Source organism: Schistocerca gregaria, chromosome 7 (genome assembly GCF_023897955.1).
Source record: "Schistocerca gregaria isolate iqSchGreg1 chromosome 7, iqSchGreg1.2, whole genome shotgun sequence".
NCBI classification, from domain to species: Eukaryota; Metazoa; Arthropoda; class Insecta; order Orthoptera; family Acrididae; genus Schistocerca; species Schistocerca gregaria.
The window spans coordinates 427,058,459-427,076,736 of NC_064926.1; the positions used below are offsets into that span (position 1 = coordinate 427,058,459).

The following is an 18,278-nucleotide window of genomic DNA, read 5'->3' on the forward strand; positions in this document are numbered from 1 at the left end:
ATGAATCCAGGTTCTGTTTACAGCATCATGATGGTCGCATCCGTGTTTGGCGACATCGCGGTGAACACACATCGGAAGCGTGAATTCGTCATCGCCATACTGGCGTATCACCCGGCGTTTTGGTATGGGGTCCCATTGATTACACTTCTCGGTCGCCTCTTGTTCGCATTGACGGCACATTGAACAGTGGACGTTACATTTCAGATGTGTTACGACCCGTGGCTCTACCCTTCATTTAATCCCTGTGAAACCCTACATTTCAGCAGGATAATGCACCATCGCATGTTGCAGGTCCTGTACGGGCCTTTCTGAATACAGAAAATGTTCGACTGCTGCCCTGGCCAGCACATTCTCCAGATCTCTCACCAGTTGAAAACGTCTGGTCAATGGTGGCCGAGCAACTGGCTCGTCAGAATACGCCAGTCACTACTCTTGATGAACTGTGGTATCGTGTTGAAACTGCGTGGGCAGGTTTACCTGTACACGCCATCCAAGCTCTGTTTGACTCAATGCCTAGGCGTATCAAAGCCGTTATTACGGCCAGAGGTGGTTGTTCTAGGTACTGATCTCTCAGGATCTATGCACCCAAATTGCTTGAAAATGTAATCACATGTCAGTTCTAGTATAATCTATTTGTCCAATGAATACCCGTTTAGCATCTGCATTTTTTCTTGGTGTAGCAATTTTAATGGCCAGTATTGTATCAGCACTACAGGGCGGGTGCTCGAGTGTCTCCCATGTGACTTGGGGTAACTTCAACGTTACGACATTTGTGATACGGGGGCGTGCGTCATCATGAAGCAGCAGCTAGCGATTCCACAACGGAGGTTTGGTGTTTCTCCTTCGACAGCAATGAAACGAATAACAGCATGCTGGTCCTGTTTCGACGCGTTTAGTAACAACGTCGTCATAGTTCTCGTTTCGCGTTTACCGCATGTATGACGGAAAGACACGAATACCACACCAATACCTTGCCTACATTTCAGTGCCTATATACGCGAATCCGAGTCATGCTGCATTGCATATGGCGTACGCTGCCGTAATGCCCTGAAATGTAAAATTTTTGATCTTCTCTTATACAGTACTAACTTTGTAAGGATATAAACGCAGTTCTTTTTTGATAATATCTCGACTCGACGATCTCTTTTCTCGCTTAGATAAATGGCGTGGAGATTTCGTCTGCCTATGTTAAGGCTCGCCGGCCATTTGACCATCTTCTGTGCAGATGCACAAACAGAGCCCGAACTCTTACGGGAATCGGTAAAAAGCCGCGAGTAATGAGTGTAATGGGCAGACGCACTATGAACACAGTGCAGGACAATAAGTTGCCAGATGTAAGTTCCTGCAGACGGACTATCATCCTCTGTGTCCTCAGTGGCTCAGATGGATACCGGCACGTTATCTCAGCGTGTTCGGTCAGAGGGTTAGCTGCCCTCTGTAATAAAAAAACTGGGGTAAGGTATCTACGAAGAACTTCAACAAGTGCCATAGGACGTCCGCCATGAACAAATTCAACGAATAATATAGAACAAAAATGAGATCAACTTGAATTAAAAAAAAAAAAATGGATAGAGCGTCTGCTATGTAAGCAGGAGATCCCGGGTTCGAGTCCCGGTCGGGGCCACACATTTTCAACTGTCCCTATTGACTTATATCAACGCCTGTATGCAGGTAGGGGTATTAATTTCATTCGAACTATTTTCCGATTGTTACGGATTTTATTTGCTGAAGAGCATGTTTCGTGCCATTCTGTTTCTGAAGTACTGTATTGCAGACTTTGGTGGAGGTTTATCAAAATACTTCCAGTCTTAAACTCGCACGCAAGGAGATATTCACTCTTTTTTTCGCAATTTGTGTTTGCATAACGCTCGACAATTAACACGCGCTGTTTTATCGAGTGCACCATTTTGTGCGTCATTCAACCAGTCATTAAGTGGCTGTTCCTCTCACTCACTCGAACGCAATGGCACAGCGAAGTACTCTAGACAGATCAGGCGAGAGTTGGGCACCCGCAAACATGTGACAGCAACCTGTTGGTGCAGCAAAATCCAGTTTCCAGCATTTTTTTATAATGGGCAATTCTCCAGTTTATCAACATGGGCCAGTCCCGTGTCAGTCGTAATAAACATTTTTAGGTCTGTTTTATTTTGCCCATCCTGTGTTAATGGCTGTAAAAAAATTGTGGCATTAATTATCGAACGACCTTCCTATATAACACGCCGGCACAAAGGCTACCTAGATCGGAAGTAGAATGTGTGAAAATTTAGCGAAATTTTGTGTTGTCGACAGAGTACGTGTAATGTGCTTACCTTGGATTCCCATTCCATACCGACGGCGCATATGACGATCATGACGGCGATGGCAGGGACACCGATGATACGAACGTCGTTGACGTCGCCATCGACGATTTTGGTGTTATACTCCTCGAGCCAGTCGCCGACAGAGTTGCAGAAGCCGATGGTGTTCATGGACGCGGCGACGGCATTGGCGAAGGCGAAAACGATGCCTACGCTAGCGCCGAATTCGGGGCCCAGAGACCGAGAGATGATGAAGTAGATACCACCTGTGGCGGAGATTATGATATAATATTACACAGGCACAAGACATAAAGCTGAGGAAACTTGATATGACACGAAATGTAGCTCAAAGAGAACTCAACAGAGTTTGTGCATCATGCAGTGAGAGATTAAAGTGTTGATAAAACCCTAGTAACGTCGTGATAGACCTATGGCTACACCCATCTAGTGGAGACAATTACTACATACTTTACTAATGTCTTTTTGTTTATGTAATACAACCCGTGTATACAGTGATATACAGTAATTACTTATAAAGTCAGAATAATTATACAGAATTGATTTATATATCTTTTTTCGAATTAAGTTTATTATTCACAGAATATTTAGTAAACTATCAAAGGGACTGTATACAGGGAGGTCCATTGACAGTGACCGCACCAAATATCTCACGAAATAAGCGTCAAACTTGAAACGTTCCCTTTGGAAAAATTTATACATGACTGTGCTTAAACTGACACACAATTATTTTTTTTGCGCAACGCAATCTGACTTTCAGAACTCCCTACAAAAGGATGGCCCTGACTAACATTAATTAACCTATACGTTTCACATATCACTTACCTCACAAAAATCTTGGTTACTCGAACTACTGCAATACAGCGAGCGCCACTACTGCCAGCTAAATAAAAGATTCAAACTACGGAAGGCACTAACTACTGATAGGCATAGTTAGCAAATGAAAGATTTTAATAGAGAACAAACAATGTATTTACCTTAATAGTCATAATATATATATATATATATATATATATATATATATATATATATCAGTTCATGAGACCAATTCTTACAAATTTCAAAATTCCGCCATCTCTCTCCCCGCGTCCACCACCGCTGGCGGCTCACCTCCAACTGCCCAACGCTACGCGCTGTTAGCATCCAGCTGCCGCTGCCCGACACTACAATGGCAGACAACAATGCAAACTAGCCACAGACTGCGCGCAGCACAGCCAGTGATTTTTCATACAGAGCGCTACGTGGCGTTACCAATAAGAAAACGTAAAAACGTAAACAGCCTACTTACAAACTAAAAAACTACAAAGAACGAAACTTTTTATAGCTTGAAGGGGGAAACCAGATGGCGCTATGGTTGACCCGCTAGATGGCGCTGCCATAGGTCAAACGGATATCAACTGCGTTTTTTTAAAAATAGGAAACCCCATTTTTTATTACATATTCGTGTAGTACGTAAAGAAATATGAATGTTTTAGTTGGACCACTTTTTTCGCTTTGTGATAGATGGCGCTGTAATAGTCACAAACGTGTAAGTACGTGGTATCACGTAGCAATCCGCCCGTGCGGACGGTATTTGCATCGTGATACATTACCCATGTGAAAATGGACCGTTTACCAATTGCGGAAAACGTCGATATCGTGATGATGTATGGCTATTGTGATCAAAATGCCCAACGGGCGTGTGCTACGTATGCTGCTCGGTATCCTGGACAACATCATCCAAGTGTCCGGACCGTTCGCCAGATAGTTACATTATTTAAGGAAGCAGGAAGTGTTCAGCCACATGTGAAATGTCAACCACGACCTGCAACAAATGATGATGCCCAAGTAGGTGTTTCACCTATTGTCGCGGCTAATCCGCACATCAGTAGCAGACAAAATTCGCGAGAACCGGGATTCTAAAAAACGTCGGTGTTGAGAATGCTACATCAACTTCGATTGCACCGGTACCAAATTTGTATGCACCGGAAACTGCATGGCGACGACTTTGAACGTCGTGTACAGTTCTGTCACTGGGCACAAGAGAAATTACGGGAAGATGACAGATTTTTTGCACACGTTATATTTAGCGATGAAGCGTCATTCACCGACAGCGGTAACGTAAACCGGCATGATATGCACTATTGGGCAACGGAAAATCCACGATGTCTGCGACAAGTGGAACATCAGCGACCTTGTCGGGTTAATGTATGGTGCGGCATTATGGGAGGAAGGATAATTGGCCCCCATTTTATCGATGACAATCTAAATGGTGCAATGTATGCTGATTTCCTATGTAACGTTCTACCGATGTTACTACAAGATATTTCACTGCATGACAGAATGGCGATGTACTTCCAACATGATGGATGTCCGGCACATTGGTCGCGTGCGGTTGAAGTGGTATTGAATAGCAATTTTCATGACAGGTGGATTGGTCGTCGAAGTACCATACCATGGCCCGCACGTTCACCGTATCTGACGTCCCCGGATTTCTTTCTGTGGGGAAAGTTGAAGGATATTTGCTATCGTGATCCACCGACAACGCCTGACAACATGCGTCAGAGGATTGTCAATGCATGTGCGAACATTACTGAAGGCGAACTACTCGCAGTTGAGAAGAATGTCGTTACAAGTATTGCCAAATGCATTTAGGTTGACGGAAATCAGTTTGAGCAATTATTGCATTAATGTAGTATTTACAGGTAATCACGCTGTAACAGCATGCGTCCTCAGAAATGATAAGTTCACAAAGGTACATGTATCACATTGGAACAACCGAAATAAAATGTTCAAACGTACCTACGTTCTGTATTTTAATTTAAAAAACCTACCTTTTACCATCCGTTCGTCTAAAATTGTGAGCCATTTGTGTGTGACTATTCCAGCGCCATCTATCACAAAGCGAAAAAAGTGGTCCATCCAAAACATTCATATTTCTTTACGTACTACACGAATATGTAATAAAAGATGGGGGTTCCTATTTTAAAAAACGCAGTTGATATCTGTGGTGTCACCGCCAGACACCACACTTGCTAGGTGGTAGTTTTTAAGTCGGCCGCGGTCCGTTAGTATACGTCGGACCCGCGTGTCGCCACTATCAGTGATTGCAGACCGCGCGCCGCCACACGGCAGGTCTAGTCTAGAGAGACTTCCTAGCACTCGCCTCAGTTGTACAGCCGACTTTGCTAGCGATGGTTCACTGGCTACATACGCTCTCATTTGCAGAGACGACAGTTTAGCATAGCCTTCAGCTACGTCATTTGCTACGACCTAGCAAGGCGCCATATTCAGTTACTATTGATATTGATATTGTGAATCATGTACCGTCAAGAGCGAAGTTCATCATTAATGGATTAAAGTTAAGTAACAAACTAATTACGTCCGCTTTCTGAATTCTAATATCTTGTCATGTTCCAGACCTCACGTCAGTATAGTTCTTCCCTCCTCACGCCAGCCTGCGTGAGCTAAAACGCGTGCATTTCGGCCCCCACTAGAACAACGGTGTTGGCTCTTCTGCCAACACAACAATATCCGTTTGACCTATGACAGTGCCATCTAGCGGGCCAACCATAGCGCCATCAGGTTTCCCCCTTCAAGCTAGAAAAGTTTCGTTCTTTGTAGTTTTTTCGTTTGACGCTTATTTTGTGAGATATTTGGCCCGGTCACGATCAATGGACCACCCTGTATAGCAAAGAATACAAACAAACACCGTCTGAACAGGCTTGGAAGGCCCAACGGTACCAATCGGCCGTCGTGTCATCTTCAGCCTTTAAAACGTCTCCGGAGGCGGATACGGGGCGGCGTGTGGTAGCACACCGCTCTTCCACTGTTGTCAGTTTTCGTAACCGGTACTTACTTACTTTTCCGTGTCCAGATCAATTTTTTTTTCAAATAGTTAGCCACCGCTACGGCTTTGTCGTTGGATTGTAACAGGTACTAAAACTGCAGGGCTCCGGCAGTAGTCGGCACATGCGCAGCTGTGCCTCGTCTTGTACCTCTCCGCATCCGCAGAGAACGTCGTCATCGTTAGTCAGCAGTCCCCACTTGCACAGTTTAGTTTTGCATCTGGGTACACCAGCCCTCAGCCTATTTAGTGTTCTCCACACTGTATAAGGATGGTTGTTTCCAGGTGCCATTTGCTCTTTTGGTATTATCTGCAGTGCGGTTTGTTCATTCTCTCATTTACGGACTCTATTATCTTCCTGAGAACCGTCAAGGATCTTGGTTCTTGCAATAAAGCTATTTCTAGACTTAGGCCTCCGAGCCTGAGTGGCGTGCCCATTCAGTGGGTGTCGAGAATCTGTTTCTTTCTTTGTTCTCTCAGTGTCTGCTGCCACCTGCCTTCTGATCTTGGATGGGGCAATTCCACCAAGTAGGTACAAATTACCCGTTGGTGTGGGTCTGAGACAGCCTGTAACAATTCGCATTGTCTCATTTACACTTACATCAACCTGTTTAGCATGTGCAGATGCTTCCCGTACTGGCGCTGCGCAGTCTGCTGCAGAAACACACAGAGCAAGTGCTGATGTTCTCAGTACTGATGGTTGAGCTCCCCATTCATAGTTTGTCAGCCTGCGGATGATGTTATTTCTGGAGCAGACTTTAGCCTTGGTGTTTTGGCAATGCTGCTTGAAGGAAAGCGTTCTGTCAAGTACAACCCCAAGGTATTTAGGTGTTGGACAGTGCTTTAGCTTCTTACCTTGCAATGTAACGTCGAGCTCAACTCCAGCATCTCTATTGCGCAGATGGAAAGCACATACTTGGGTTTTGTCAGAGTTTGGCTTGAGGTGATTGGCGTCGTAGTATCGAGCCAGTTCTTCAAGCGCTCTAGAGAGATTTCCAGATGTTGCATCAAAATTGGACCCCTGGACCACCACAGCTGTGTCATCAGCATATACGAACAGTCTTGCATCTTGAGGTATAGGTTGGTCATTAGTGTACACATTATAAAGGATGGGAAAAAGTACACTTCCTTGTGGTAAGATATTCTTCTGCAGTCTGCACTGTTATTACCATTTAGGGAGACATAAAATCTTCGATTCTGCAGAAGACTACCAATAACCATTGTCAACCTACAGTCCCCTATGAGGTGATATAATTTGCGCAATAGCTTTCTGTGGTTTACCGTGTCGTATGCAGCAGTAAGATCTATGAAAGCTGCTCCAGTTATTAATTTTTTTCAAACTCATCTTCTATATGTTGCGTCAGACTAAGTATTTGCCCACAACAACATCTTCCTGGTCTGAAACCGGCTTGTTCCTTTATGAGCTTTCCATCTATAGTTTCTGCCACCCGGTTGAGAATCATCCGCTCCAGTATCTTATAGAGACGGCATAGAAGTGACCGGTGCCACTACTTCTCAGTCAAGTGGCTCCTCAGTTGGCCTGAGTGCACCCCGCTTGCCAATAGCACTCAGCAGACTCGGACAGCGACCCATCTAAGTGCTAGCCAGGCCCGACAGCGCTTAACTTCAGTGATCTGACGGCAATAAGGCCCTTGTCTATAGCAAAGTATACTAATGTGTAATGTAACCCTGGTTAGACTTGTGCTACATGTGTCTGTGAACTGTATAGGGTGTCAAGTTAGAGGAGGCGCACAGCTGGTTGGCGTCTGTGAAAGCGCCAGTGATACAATTCTGTCAGTGTGTGCTCAAGTTTCTTGTTGTTTTTGTTGCTGTTTGTTTAAGGCGCTCAACCTGGTGGTTATCAGCGCCCACGATCATGGCAACACGCGAATGGGTTGGAAGTAATCGCTGAGTAGATAAAATGAAGCTGGAGTCTATGTATTTCAAAGTACTTTAGCGTCGGTTGGAAGCTATTTAGTGTATATTTCTGAAATAATCGTCGTAATGAGGCCTGGATGCTAGAAGAATGTGCGAACGATATTTACGGTGTACAAGGTCGCGTGATGGATCTGAGCACTGACGAACTGGACAAGCATAATCCACCCGTCGAAATTAAAAGCCAATAACTATAATTTGTTTGTATTTTATATTGTAACATGGTGACGATCGTTGCCTTTTGTGAATGTAAGGGTTTATTCTACTCAGTCAGCGTACAAAACTAGCCATCTATACGATTTGTTTTTGCAAAAAACTAAAGAAGCAGTCAAAGTAAATCCTTTTGCACGTTATTCTTGGACAATATTTTCAGATTTTTTAAAAATTCAATCATTATTAAGCCACCAACCGAAGAGTTAAAGTTGCTGTGTCCAAGTGAGGTGTGTCCATGACGGAAGTGCTGCAGTCTGCAAATTTTATTTGAAATTAAAAAAAAATTCTTAATCTACGGACGGAATAATTGCACAGTTTTTTTTAAAAAGAAATTGACCAAATGATGAAGTTGCGGATGTTTGAAACAAACGTGTAGTTTTGGTCACGTTTTTTGCATAGTTAATGAATAAATTAAAATACTCCGTGTGAAATATCCTATCGATTAAGAAAATTGTTTGGTTTTTTAATTTCAGATACGATTTCCAGGACTTCCGTCAAGAACAGACTCATCATTTTGAACAGAGCGACTGTAACTCCTTGTTGTTAATGATGACTGAATTTATTTAAAAAAGTTGGAAAATGTTGTTCAAGAATCAATGAATGAGGTGGCCACTGATTCGGGCAATGGAATGGAATCGGCCCAGTGTCCAGAATGAGATTGCATTTCTGTGCTGGAGCGACGCTATTATTAGGAATTTTTGGAATTTATTAGAGAATGTATTTGTTGCAGTTAGTAACGTAGTCAGTGACGGTCTATATGTAAGACAAGCAGAACTAATACGCCAGAATCAGTAATAACGCAATGCGGCTGAAACATAACAGTAACAAAGAACGGTGTTCAAAACCGACTAAAAAGATACAGTAAGTGGTAACGTTCCCACCACTCTGCAGTTAGTTACTCTCTTTTGTGAACACTTCGTGGATTAAATTCAGCCAGTTGTAAGGAGAATTATAAACAAGATTTACACATACCTCCCTTGACCTCGCCGTTGGTGCATATGGCAGACAGGGACATCGTGGTGATCACGCATACAGTGGCCGAAATCGCGATGATAACCAGCGACAAACCTAGAACAAAAAAACATGTGCTACGTTGATCGTACAGTCTCTGATCAAAAGTATCCGGACATCCATAAGTGGACATTAATATGAGTTGCGTCCATCCTTCAGCTTTATAATGGCTTGAACCCTGCTGGGGACACTTTCAATGAGGTGTCTGAATGTCTGTGCAGGAATGGCATCTCGTCCTGCCTCCAGAGTCGAAACCAGAGAAGGCAGTGATGTTGGACCCTGGTATCTAGAACGAAGTCTACGTTCTAAATCATGGTGTTCCAATGGTTTCAGGTCGGGACTCTGGGCAGGCCAGTCCAGTTTAGGGGCGTTACTGATTAGAAGCCATTGCCAAACAGATTCTGTTTCATGACAGGGTGCACTGTCATGCTAATACAAGCAATCATCGTCTACAAATTGTGCTGCTACTGTACGCAGCAGACAAAATGTGGTCATATAACTCCACATTTAGCATTGTCTTAACAATAATAAGGGGACAACAGTGTAACCACGAGAATCACTCCCATACCATATCACCACCTCATCCATACTGCACTGATGGCTCTACACATTATGGCGAGTAAGTTCTTTATGCATTCGCCAAACACAAACCCTTCCAACGGATTGCCTCAGGGCATAGCGTGATTCATCACTCCAAACCACCCGTTTCTAATCGTCTGTGGCCGGTGGCGTCTCGGCGTCGCTTTTTACACCAACTTAAGCGTCGCTTAAGACTGAATATGTGGCATGCGAGGATTTGCTCAATCACTATACTCCATTCTTTTTATACTCTACTCTCATTGCGGTCACTGGACTGCTGGTAGCTCTTTGGAACTCACGAGCCGTTCTTTTCGCTGATTTTACGCGATTTCTTGAAATCACTCTTTGCAACGCTCGACGGTCCCTGTTTACAGGCACATGAGGTGTGCCTGGTCTTGGTTTAGCTTCGCTTTTCCACTTCACAGTCATGTCAACAGCAGTCGAAAAAAAAAGGCTCAAATGGCTCTGAGCACTATGGGACTTAACTTTTTTGGTCATTAGTACCCTAGAACTTAGAACTACTTGAACATAACTAACCTAAGGACATCACACACATCCATGCCCGAGGCAGGATTCGAACCTGCGACCGTAGCGCTCGCGCAGTTCCAGACTGTAGCGCCTAGAAGCGCTCGGCCACTCCGGCCAGCACAGTGATATGACACCAATACGTATCTATATCGTATCGCCCAACACAGCGTGGAGTGCTGGTCGCTTTACATAACTCATATCGTACCGTATGTAAACGGGGAGTGAAATTTCAAGTCATCCGATTTGCCTTAAAAAGTTGTTTTATGTAGATGAAGCAAAGCTACATTCTGTACTGCGTATAGTCAATATGTCGTTCACACAAGAAGACTGTTAGAAGCTTTTTGCTTGTTCAGTTTATACTGTGGATTCATACTATGAAATCTTATTCGAGGGCAGAGGTGACCATCTTGGCTTAAACTGAGATAGCAATGGAAAGGAAAGAAACAGTTAAGAATTTGCTGTGGAAACTGTACCATCGTTTTTAGGATTCCATGCCTCAATCAGTAAAAGCGGATGTCTTTTAGGATCACTTTGTTTCGTCTGTCCTTCTTTCTGTCTGTCCTAGTGTTCAAAGCCTTTATCTCAGGAACGGGTAGAGGTATGAAGTTGAAACTGGCGTTGCATATTGAGATCTTTGGCCTCTTGCCGATGTAAAAGAAGTCAAGCTTCTAAGTGACAACATACAAAACATAGGGCTATTTATTTTTATGTTTACAGCTGACTGGTAAATTTATTAACATGGAGCAGTTAAAATCCCCAGTGTTCTGAACAGATCTTTACAATGAGCTCGACTAGTATATTTGGTTACTGTTCTTATGGCTCTTCTCTCGAGTTTGTAAATTGTGTTCATATTGTGTGCATTTGTTCCCCAAAAAAGAATGCTATAGCTAAGAATTGAGTGTACATATGAATAATTTGTAACTAAAAGACACTGCTTGTTACACACTGATGATAGGATTCTTTGGGCATAACATGCTGATGACATTCTGTTTTCAAGTACCTTTGTGTATTCACACCACTTCAACTGAGAATCAATACTCATACCTAGAAAGTTTGCATTTGTTACACAGTCTATAGAGGTGCCACCTACATTTAATTTAACATTGCCATTTTTCCTCTTCAAACTGAAATTCATGGAATTAGTTTTCTTCATGTTCAATGTCACTTTATTACTTATTGACCAATCATAAACTTCCTTGAGAGTTTCGTATTCTAAAACTTACTTCATTCGAAACTGAAATGGAGGAGTCCCTATTTAAGTTTCTGGAAATATTAATTGCAGGAATATAAATAGAGGAAGTCCCAGTTTCGACACATTTAAATATACACCTTCCAATAAATTGTGTGCACCGGCTTCGACGAACAGATGAGACTACAGTTCAAGTTAAATCATTGGATCGCATGACGGTGTAGAACTTATGGTAAACTTTTATATTATAACCCGAGAGAATATGCTTAGAAAGGCATATTAACAGCATTATACAGATGTACCCAGTACTTCCTTTTGTTTTTCAGTTGTTTCAGCTTTAAATATCGACAAGCCAGAATAACGTCTCTTCAGAAGAGCCCATGACTAGTAACGTGATTCGTGATGTTCTGTTGTTTGTCATAACACAAGTATCGCGCATCGCATCGCGTATCTTATCTCCCCAGTGGCAACGCGAGTATCGCACCGATAACCGTCGCGTAGCCCGAAATCTGTTACGATAAATTGTATCGCATATCAATATCACCTCAGTTTTAATCGTGACTACAGATCGCAGCAAGCCGTCCAAATTCATTCACGGTATGGTCATGGGGACATTCAAACACGAGGGTTCCTTTCGCCCAACTTACGGTGCAGATTCCCCATAGCAGACCTTACACACCCGACATCTCACTGCCAAGACTTAAGCTAGGGATGTATGATCACATGACCGCCTGGTGTCCGTTCTACTCTTTAGAAACAGCATATACTCATAGGGTCTAACGTATAAAACTCACCGAATATGGGCTTCTGCTGAACACCAGAAACAGCATATACACATAGGGTGTAATGCAAGGGTGTCCAGCCTTTTTGCAGGTCCATTTGAAAGAAAACGAGTATTTTTGGGCCGCATGTAATTTACTTAACACTAATAACAACTATTAAGAAAAAAAATAATTAAATTAAATCGATATGGAGCAACGAAAGAATGACGTCCTGTGGTCGGAATTTCAAATTGAAAATGAGCAGACTACCATAACTTTGGACTTCTCAGATACTTGCTTTGGGCCGCATGTGTCCCGCGGGTTGGTCACCCCTGATGTAACGTATAACATAAAACCCACCGAGTATGGGCTTTTACTGAATACGACATGTACAGTATAGCGTCTTGTTTTCTGCTTGTGATGGAGGGAGCATTCTTGCTTCATATTGGTTCTGCTGTTCGTGGTATTCTGCCGAAAAGTAGCAGAACTTGTTTTGTGTTTCAAGTGACGAAATGGCTCCTCAACGTGAAACAGCAGGATGTAACGTCACTAAACTTGTAAAGTGTCACGTCAGTATTAGTTAACTCGTCACGTGTACCAATGGCTTAAGCGTGTTTGAGTGTGCTATTTTATGTGGGTGACTAATACTTTGACCGGTGAGCTTACAATTTGGGACTAGAGTTAAAGTTAGGGGAAGCACCGTTGATTAGAGGTGTTAGCATGGTGCTGGATTACCTTGCCATGCAACACAAAATAATAGCCCTTTTACCAAGTCGGGGACTTATAAAATCAACTGTGGAACGTGTTACTGTTTCTACCTAGGACTAACTAACACGAGATTCAGGGAAAAAATTCTTACTATTGAAAGCAATGCTTCGTCTTTTAAGCTTCACCTGCATAGTGAGAGTCATGCCGCTTAAGATATTGATGCTGCATTGCAGGTATTACATAAAGTTGACAAGGGGCGTCTCAGTATTTTCGTTGAGACCGAGATTTTTAACCTCTTCAATAAACCAGAAGAGATTTTGAACAGAAAGACAAAGTTGAAAAATAGACGGTTTTTGGCCAATTTTTATGCAAGAATGAAATTTTCACTCTGCAGCGGAGTGTGTGCTGATGTGAAACGGCATTCTCAATCTGCCAGGAAGTTTCATATCAGAGCACACGCCGCTGCACAGTGAAAATCACATCTGTAAACATCCCACAGGCTATGGCTAGGCCATCTTTTCGCAGTGCCATTTCCTCCAGGACTGCTAGTCCTGTTTGTTTCGCAGGAGAGCTTTTGAGAAGTTTGGAAGGTAGGAGGTGAGGTACTGGCGGAAGTAAAGCTGTGAGGACGGGTCGTGAATCGTGCTTGGGTAGCTCAGTTGGTAGAGCACTTGTCAGCAAAAAGCAAAGGCTCCGAGTTCGAGTGGTCATAATTTTTAATCTGCCAGGAAACTTCAACTTGTTACAACACTGAAACATTTTTAACTTATATGCTGATTCTTTCTCTTGTGTTTGGAATGGAACTTACTGCCACAAGTACTAATCGATGTTATTTTCTCTCTTTTTTTATAATGGGTTCATCCACCACAAATAATATACGATGTTGAGAACGAAGTCTTTCGTGACAGCACTGTTGTATAAAAAATTCTCTGATGTTGTTTTGGTACAAAGAAAGTCGAATGGACGTCTCGCCACTATGTGTACAGCAAGTCGACGCACATTGATTTACATCTTAGCACCCAGAGTTTTCATCATCCAATCCAGAATAGAGCAGTTTTAAAAATAGTGTTATACAGAGAAAAAAAAAGGTTTATTACGAGGACCACCTGGATTCCGAAATTAACCATCTGAAATACGTGTTCCGCAGGAACGGCTATGGTTCAAGTGATATGAATTCAGCGTTTTCCAAGAAAAGGAAATGTGAAAATATTGAACATTCGCGTGGTAAGCCACGACTGTACAGCAAGTCGACGCACATTGATTTACATCTTAGCACCCAGAGTTTTCATCATCCAATCCAGAATAGAGCAGTTTTAACAATGGTGTTATACAGAAAAAAAAAGGTTTATGACGAGGACCACCTGGATTCCGAAATTAATCATCTGAAATACGTGTTCCGAAGGAACGGCTATGGTTCAAGTGATATGAATTCAGCGTTTTCCAAGAAAAGGAAATGTGAAAATATTGAAAATATTCGCGTGGTAAGCCACGACTGTATTACTTCATTTCTGCGGCGCTACATCCAGCAAAATAAACAGAGTCCTGGGAAGATCTATTTTCCAGTCTTGTAAGAAGCTAAAAGAAATGCTATGTCCTGTTAAGGACAATCTTGGCCTCAGAATCCCTGTGATTTATATCAATCCTTGTGAGTGCGGAAGCAGTCACATCAGTCAGTCCATGCGTACCGTTGCCGTCCACTGAATGGAACATCAGTGGGATATAAAAAATCATACAAACAAACGCAAAGCACTGTTTGACGAAACAAAAATTTGGTCCCAAGCTGCTACATATTGGGATTCTGTAATTACAGAGGCATTACAAATAAGAATGCGCGAGAAGAACTTCAAACGCGACAGCTGATATTATCTTAGCGGTGCATGGAAGCGAGCTGCCGAGGCAGAGATATTCATCGCAATGTTTACGCTACTACGGGAGCAGTGGCGTCACCAGATACACTCCTGGAAATTGAAATAAGAACACCGTGAATTCATTGTCCCAGGAAGGGGAAACTTTATTGACACATTCCTGGGGTCAGATACATCACTTGATCACAGTGACAGAACCACAGGCACTTAGACACAGGCAACAGAGCATGCACAATGTCGGCACTAGTACAGTGTATATCCACCTTTCGCAGCAATGCAGGCTGCTATTCTCCCATGGAGACGATCGTAGAGATGCTGGATGTAGTCCTGTAGAACGGCTTGCCATGCTATTTCCACCTGGCGCCTCAGTTGGACCAGCGTTCGTGCTGGACGTACAGACTGCATGAGACGACGCTTCATCCAGTCCCAAACATGCTCAATGGGGGACAGATCCGGAGATCTTGCTGGCCAGGGTAGTTGACTTACACCTTCTAGAGCACGTTGGGTGGCACGGGATACATGCGGACGTGCATTGTCCTGTTGGAACAGCAAGTTCCCTTGCCGGTCTAGGAATGGTAAAACGATGGGTTCGATGACGGTTTGGATGTACCGTGCACTATTCAGTGTCCCCTCGACGATCACCAGAGGTGTACGGCCAGTGTAGGAGATCGCTCCCCACACCATGATGCCGGGTGTTGGCCCTGTGTGCCTCGGTCGTATGCAGTCCTGATTGTGGCGCTCACCTGCACGGCACCAAACACGCATACCACCATCATTGGCACCAAGGCAGAAGCGACTCTCATCGCTGAAAACGACACGTCTCCATTTGTCCCTCCATTCACGCCTGTCGCGACACCACTGGAGGCCGGCTGTACGATGTTGGGACGTGAGCGGAAGAAGTCCTAACGGTGTGCGGGACCGTAGCCCAGCTTCATGGAGACGGTTGCGAATGGTCCTCGCCGACACCCCAGGAGTAACAGTGTCCCTAATTTGCTGGGAAGTGGCGGTGCGGTCCCCTACGGCACTGCGTAGGATCCTACGGTCTTGGCGTGCATCCGTGCATCGCTGCGGTCCGGTCCCAGGTCGACGGGCACGTGCACCTTCCGCCGACCACTGGCGACAACATCGATGTACTGTGGAGACCTCACGCCCCACGTGTTGAGCAATTCGGCGGTACGTCCACCCGGCCTCCCGCATGCCCACTATACGCCCTCGCTCAAAGTCCGTCAACTGCACATACGGTTCACGTCCACGCTGTCGCGGCATGCTACCAGTGTTAAAGACTGCGATGGAGCTCCGTATGCCACGGCCAACTGGCTGACACTGACGGCGGCGGTGCACAAATGCTGCGCAGCTAGCGCCATTCGACGACCAACACCGCGGTTCCTGGTGTGTCCACTGTGCCGTGCGTGTGATCATTACTTGTAATGCCCTCTCGCAGTGTCCGGAGCAACTATGGTGGGTCTGACACACCGGTGTCAATGTGTTCTTTTTTCCATTTCCAGGAGTGTATTTACACCATATGCGACAGCAGTCCTTAATTCGCGACAACTAAGAAGCCACCAATGTGCTTTATAAAGCCAGCACAGCATCAGCTTTGAAAGTCAGTTGCTCCTGACGAAGAATATGGGGATAATAGTCGAAAGCTCGAGGTTTTACACTTCACTGAAACGGCAAGAAGTCCGAGAATGTTTTACACAATATATGACGTTGTTTTCTTCTTTTATAATTTTTAGTACATGACTACCACTTTAATTTCATTATACTTTTTTACTACTGGCATCCTTCTTTAGATTTTTAGTTTGTTAACATGCACAGTTTTAAGAGTTACTAATTTTTAAGATATCTACGCAGTATCCATATGAAATGGTCTCATTGGTTGTAGGAGTATTACACATGGTCGTTCGTTGAGCAGGCAGGAGACTTGGATGAAAGCGATCTTCGTTCCATACATGTATTATAACAGCTCTGTGCGGGGCATTGCTCCAATACTTTTATTATACTATAATATTTACTGACATTAGCTGGTTTTTTTCTCCCCACGCACATAATAAAAAAGTGATACACTTCTTTTTTCTCTACCGTTATTTCACTCTGCTCTCCTCAGATGGGCGGAGTGCTGGATTGCCAGCGGTACAAACGCAAAGCACTGCTTGACGAAACAAAAATTTAGTCCCAAGCTCCTACATACTGGGATTTTTCTTCAGCAAACTAATTTCAAGGATGTAAAATTAAAAACTTTTTAAAATCTATGAGAAACTGATTGAACGACTAGTTACATAAAATGCAATGTATCTTTTCTTCGTTTTCCAAAGACAAAAATCAAAAAGACTAACTGGTAAAGATATAAGGTACAGTTAAATGAAAACGAGACAGACAGAAAAAGCTACAAATTTTTTATTATTTCAAAAGTAATCACCATAATCGTTAATACATTTATCCATCAGTGAGCAAGACGTCAATGCCTTCATCGAAAATTGTTTGCGACTGCCTATAAAACCATTTAACCCAGGCCTGCATCTCTTTGTCCGAAGCAAATCGACGGCCAAGAATGTTTTTCTTTAGGGATCCAAAGTTACGGAAATCGCATGGGGATAGATCGCGACAGTATGATGGATTGTAAGAGCTTTCCAGCGAAACTTCTGCAGTGTATTCGAAACAGGCTTAGTGTGCTCACATGTTGCTAAAGCTGTTTTGACTACGCTGATAAAGTTTCACTGGGAAGCCCTTACACAGCCTCGCTACATTCCCATTCTCTCCCCACACAATTTACATATATTTGGTGGCCTGAAGAAAGATATTCGTGGCCAGCAATTTGCTTCCCACTAAGAGGTGCATTCCGGGGTACAGCCACGGTTCCGTAGGCAACAGCAAACATTGTCCATCTTGTGGGATTAGCAGTTATGGCGATTACTTTTGAAATATTATACAGTTTACTTTTTGCCATCTGTCACGTTTTCATTTGACAATCCTCTATATAAGGAAGAATAAATAGATTCTTAGGATTCTTTTAAAATGACAACGACGTACTTTAGATAGGAATACTGCACATTCATTAAAAAGCTGAAGGTATAAGCTGGGGAAATAGGGGAAGGGGTGAGGCCTGTGTGGAATGAGATAGTTGGGGAATTATAGTTGGTAGGGCAGATATATATCGGAATGGATTTTATTGCATGGGAGAGTCAAACTTGTGTCGGGATAGGATATGGTGTGCGTGTAAGTGTAGAGAAGACGGGATGTATTTTTAAAGCTGCGGCAGCATATCAGGGTTGGTGATCAGTGGGGGAAACAATGGGATTATTGGAATGTGGTTTTTGGATAGCGTAAGCTATGCAGAGGTGTTCATTT

The 18,278-nt window shown here is 43.5% G+C and overlaps 1 protein-coding gene across 1 annotated transcript in view; it reads right to left on the reverse strand.

Moving 5' to 3' along the window:
* The window catches only part of LOC126282040 (bumetanide-sensitive sodium-(potassium)-chloride cotransporter), a 308,227-nt gene that overhangs the window by 97,703 nt on the left and 192,246 nt on the right, over positions 1-18,278 (reverse strand). The window contains exons 4-5 of the mRNA XM_049981454.1: positions 9,262-9,357; positions 2,310-2,563 (exon numbers count right to left, since the gene is read on the reverse strand). Of these exons, the coding sequence (XP_049837411.1) occupies positions 2,310-2,563; positions 9,262-9,357 (350 nt within the window). The remainder of the gene's footprint in view (positions 1-2,309; positions 2,564-9,261; positions 9,358-18,278) is intronic.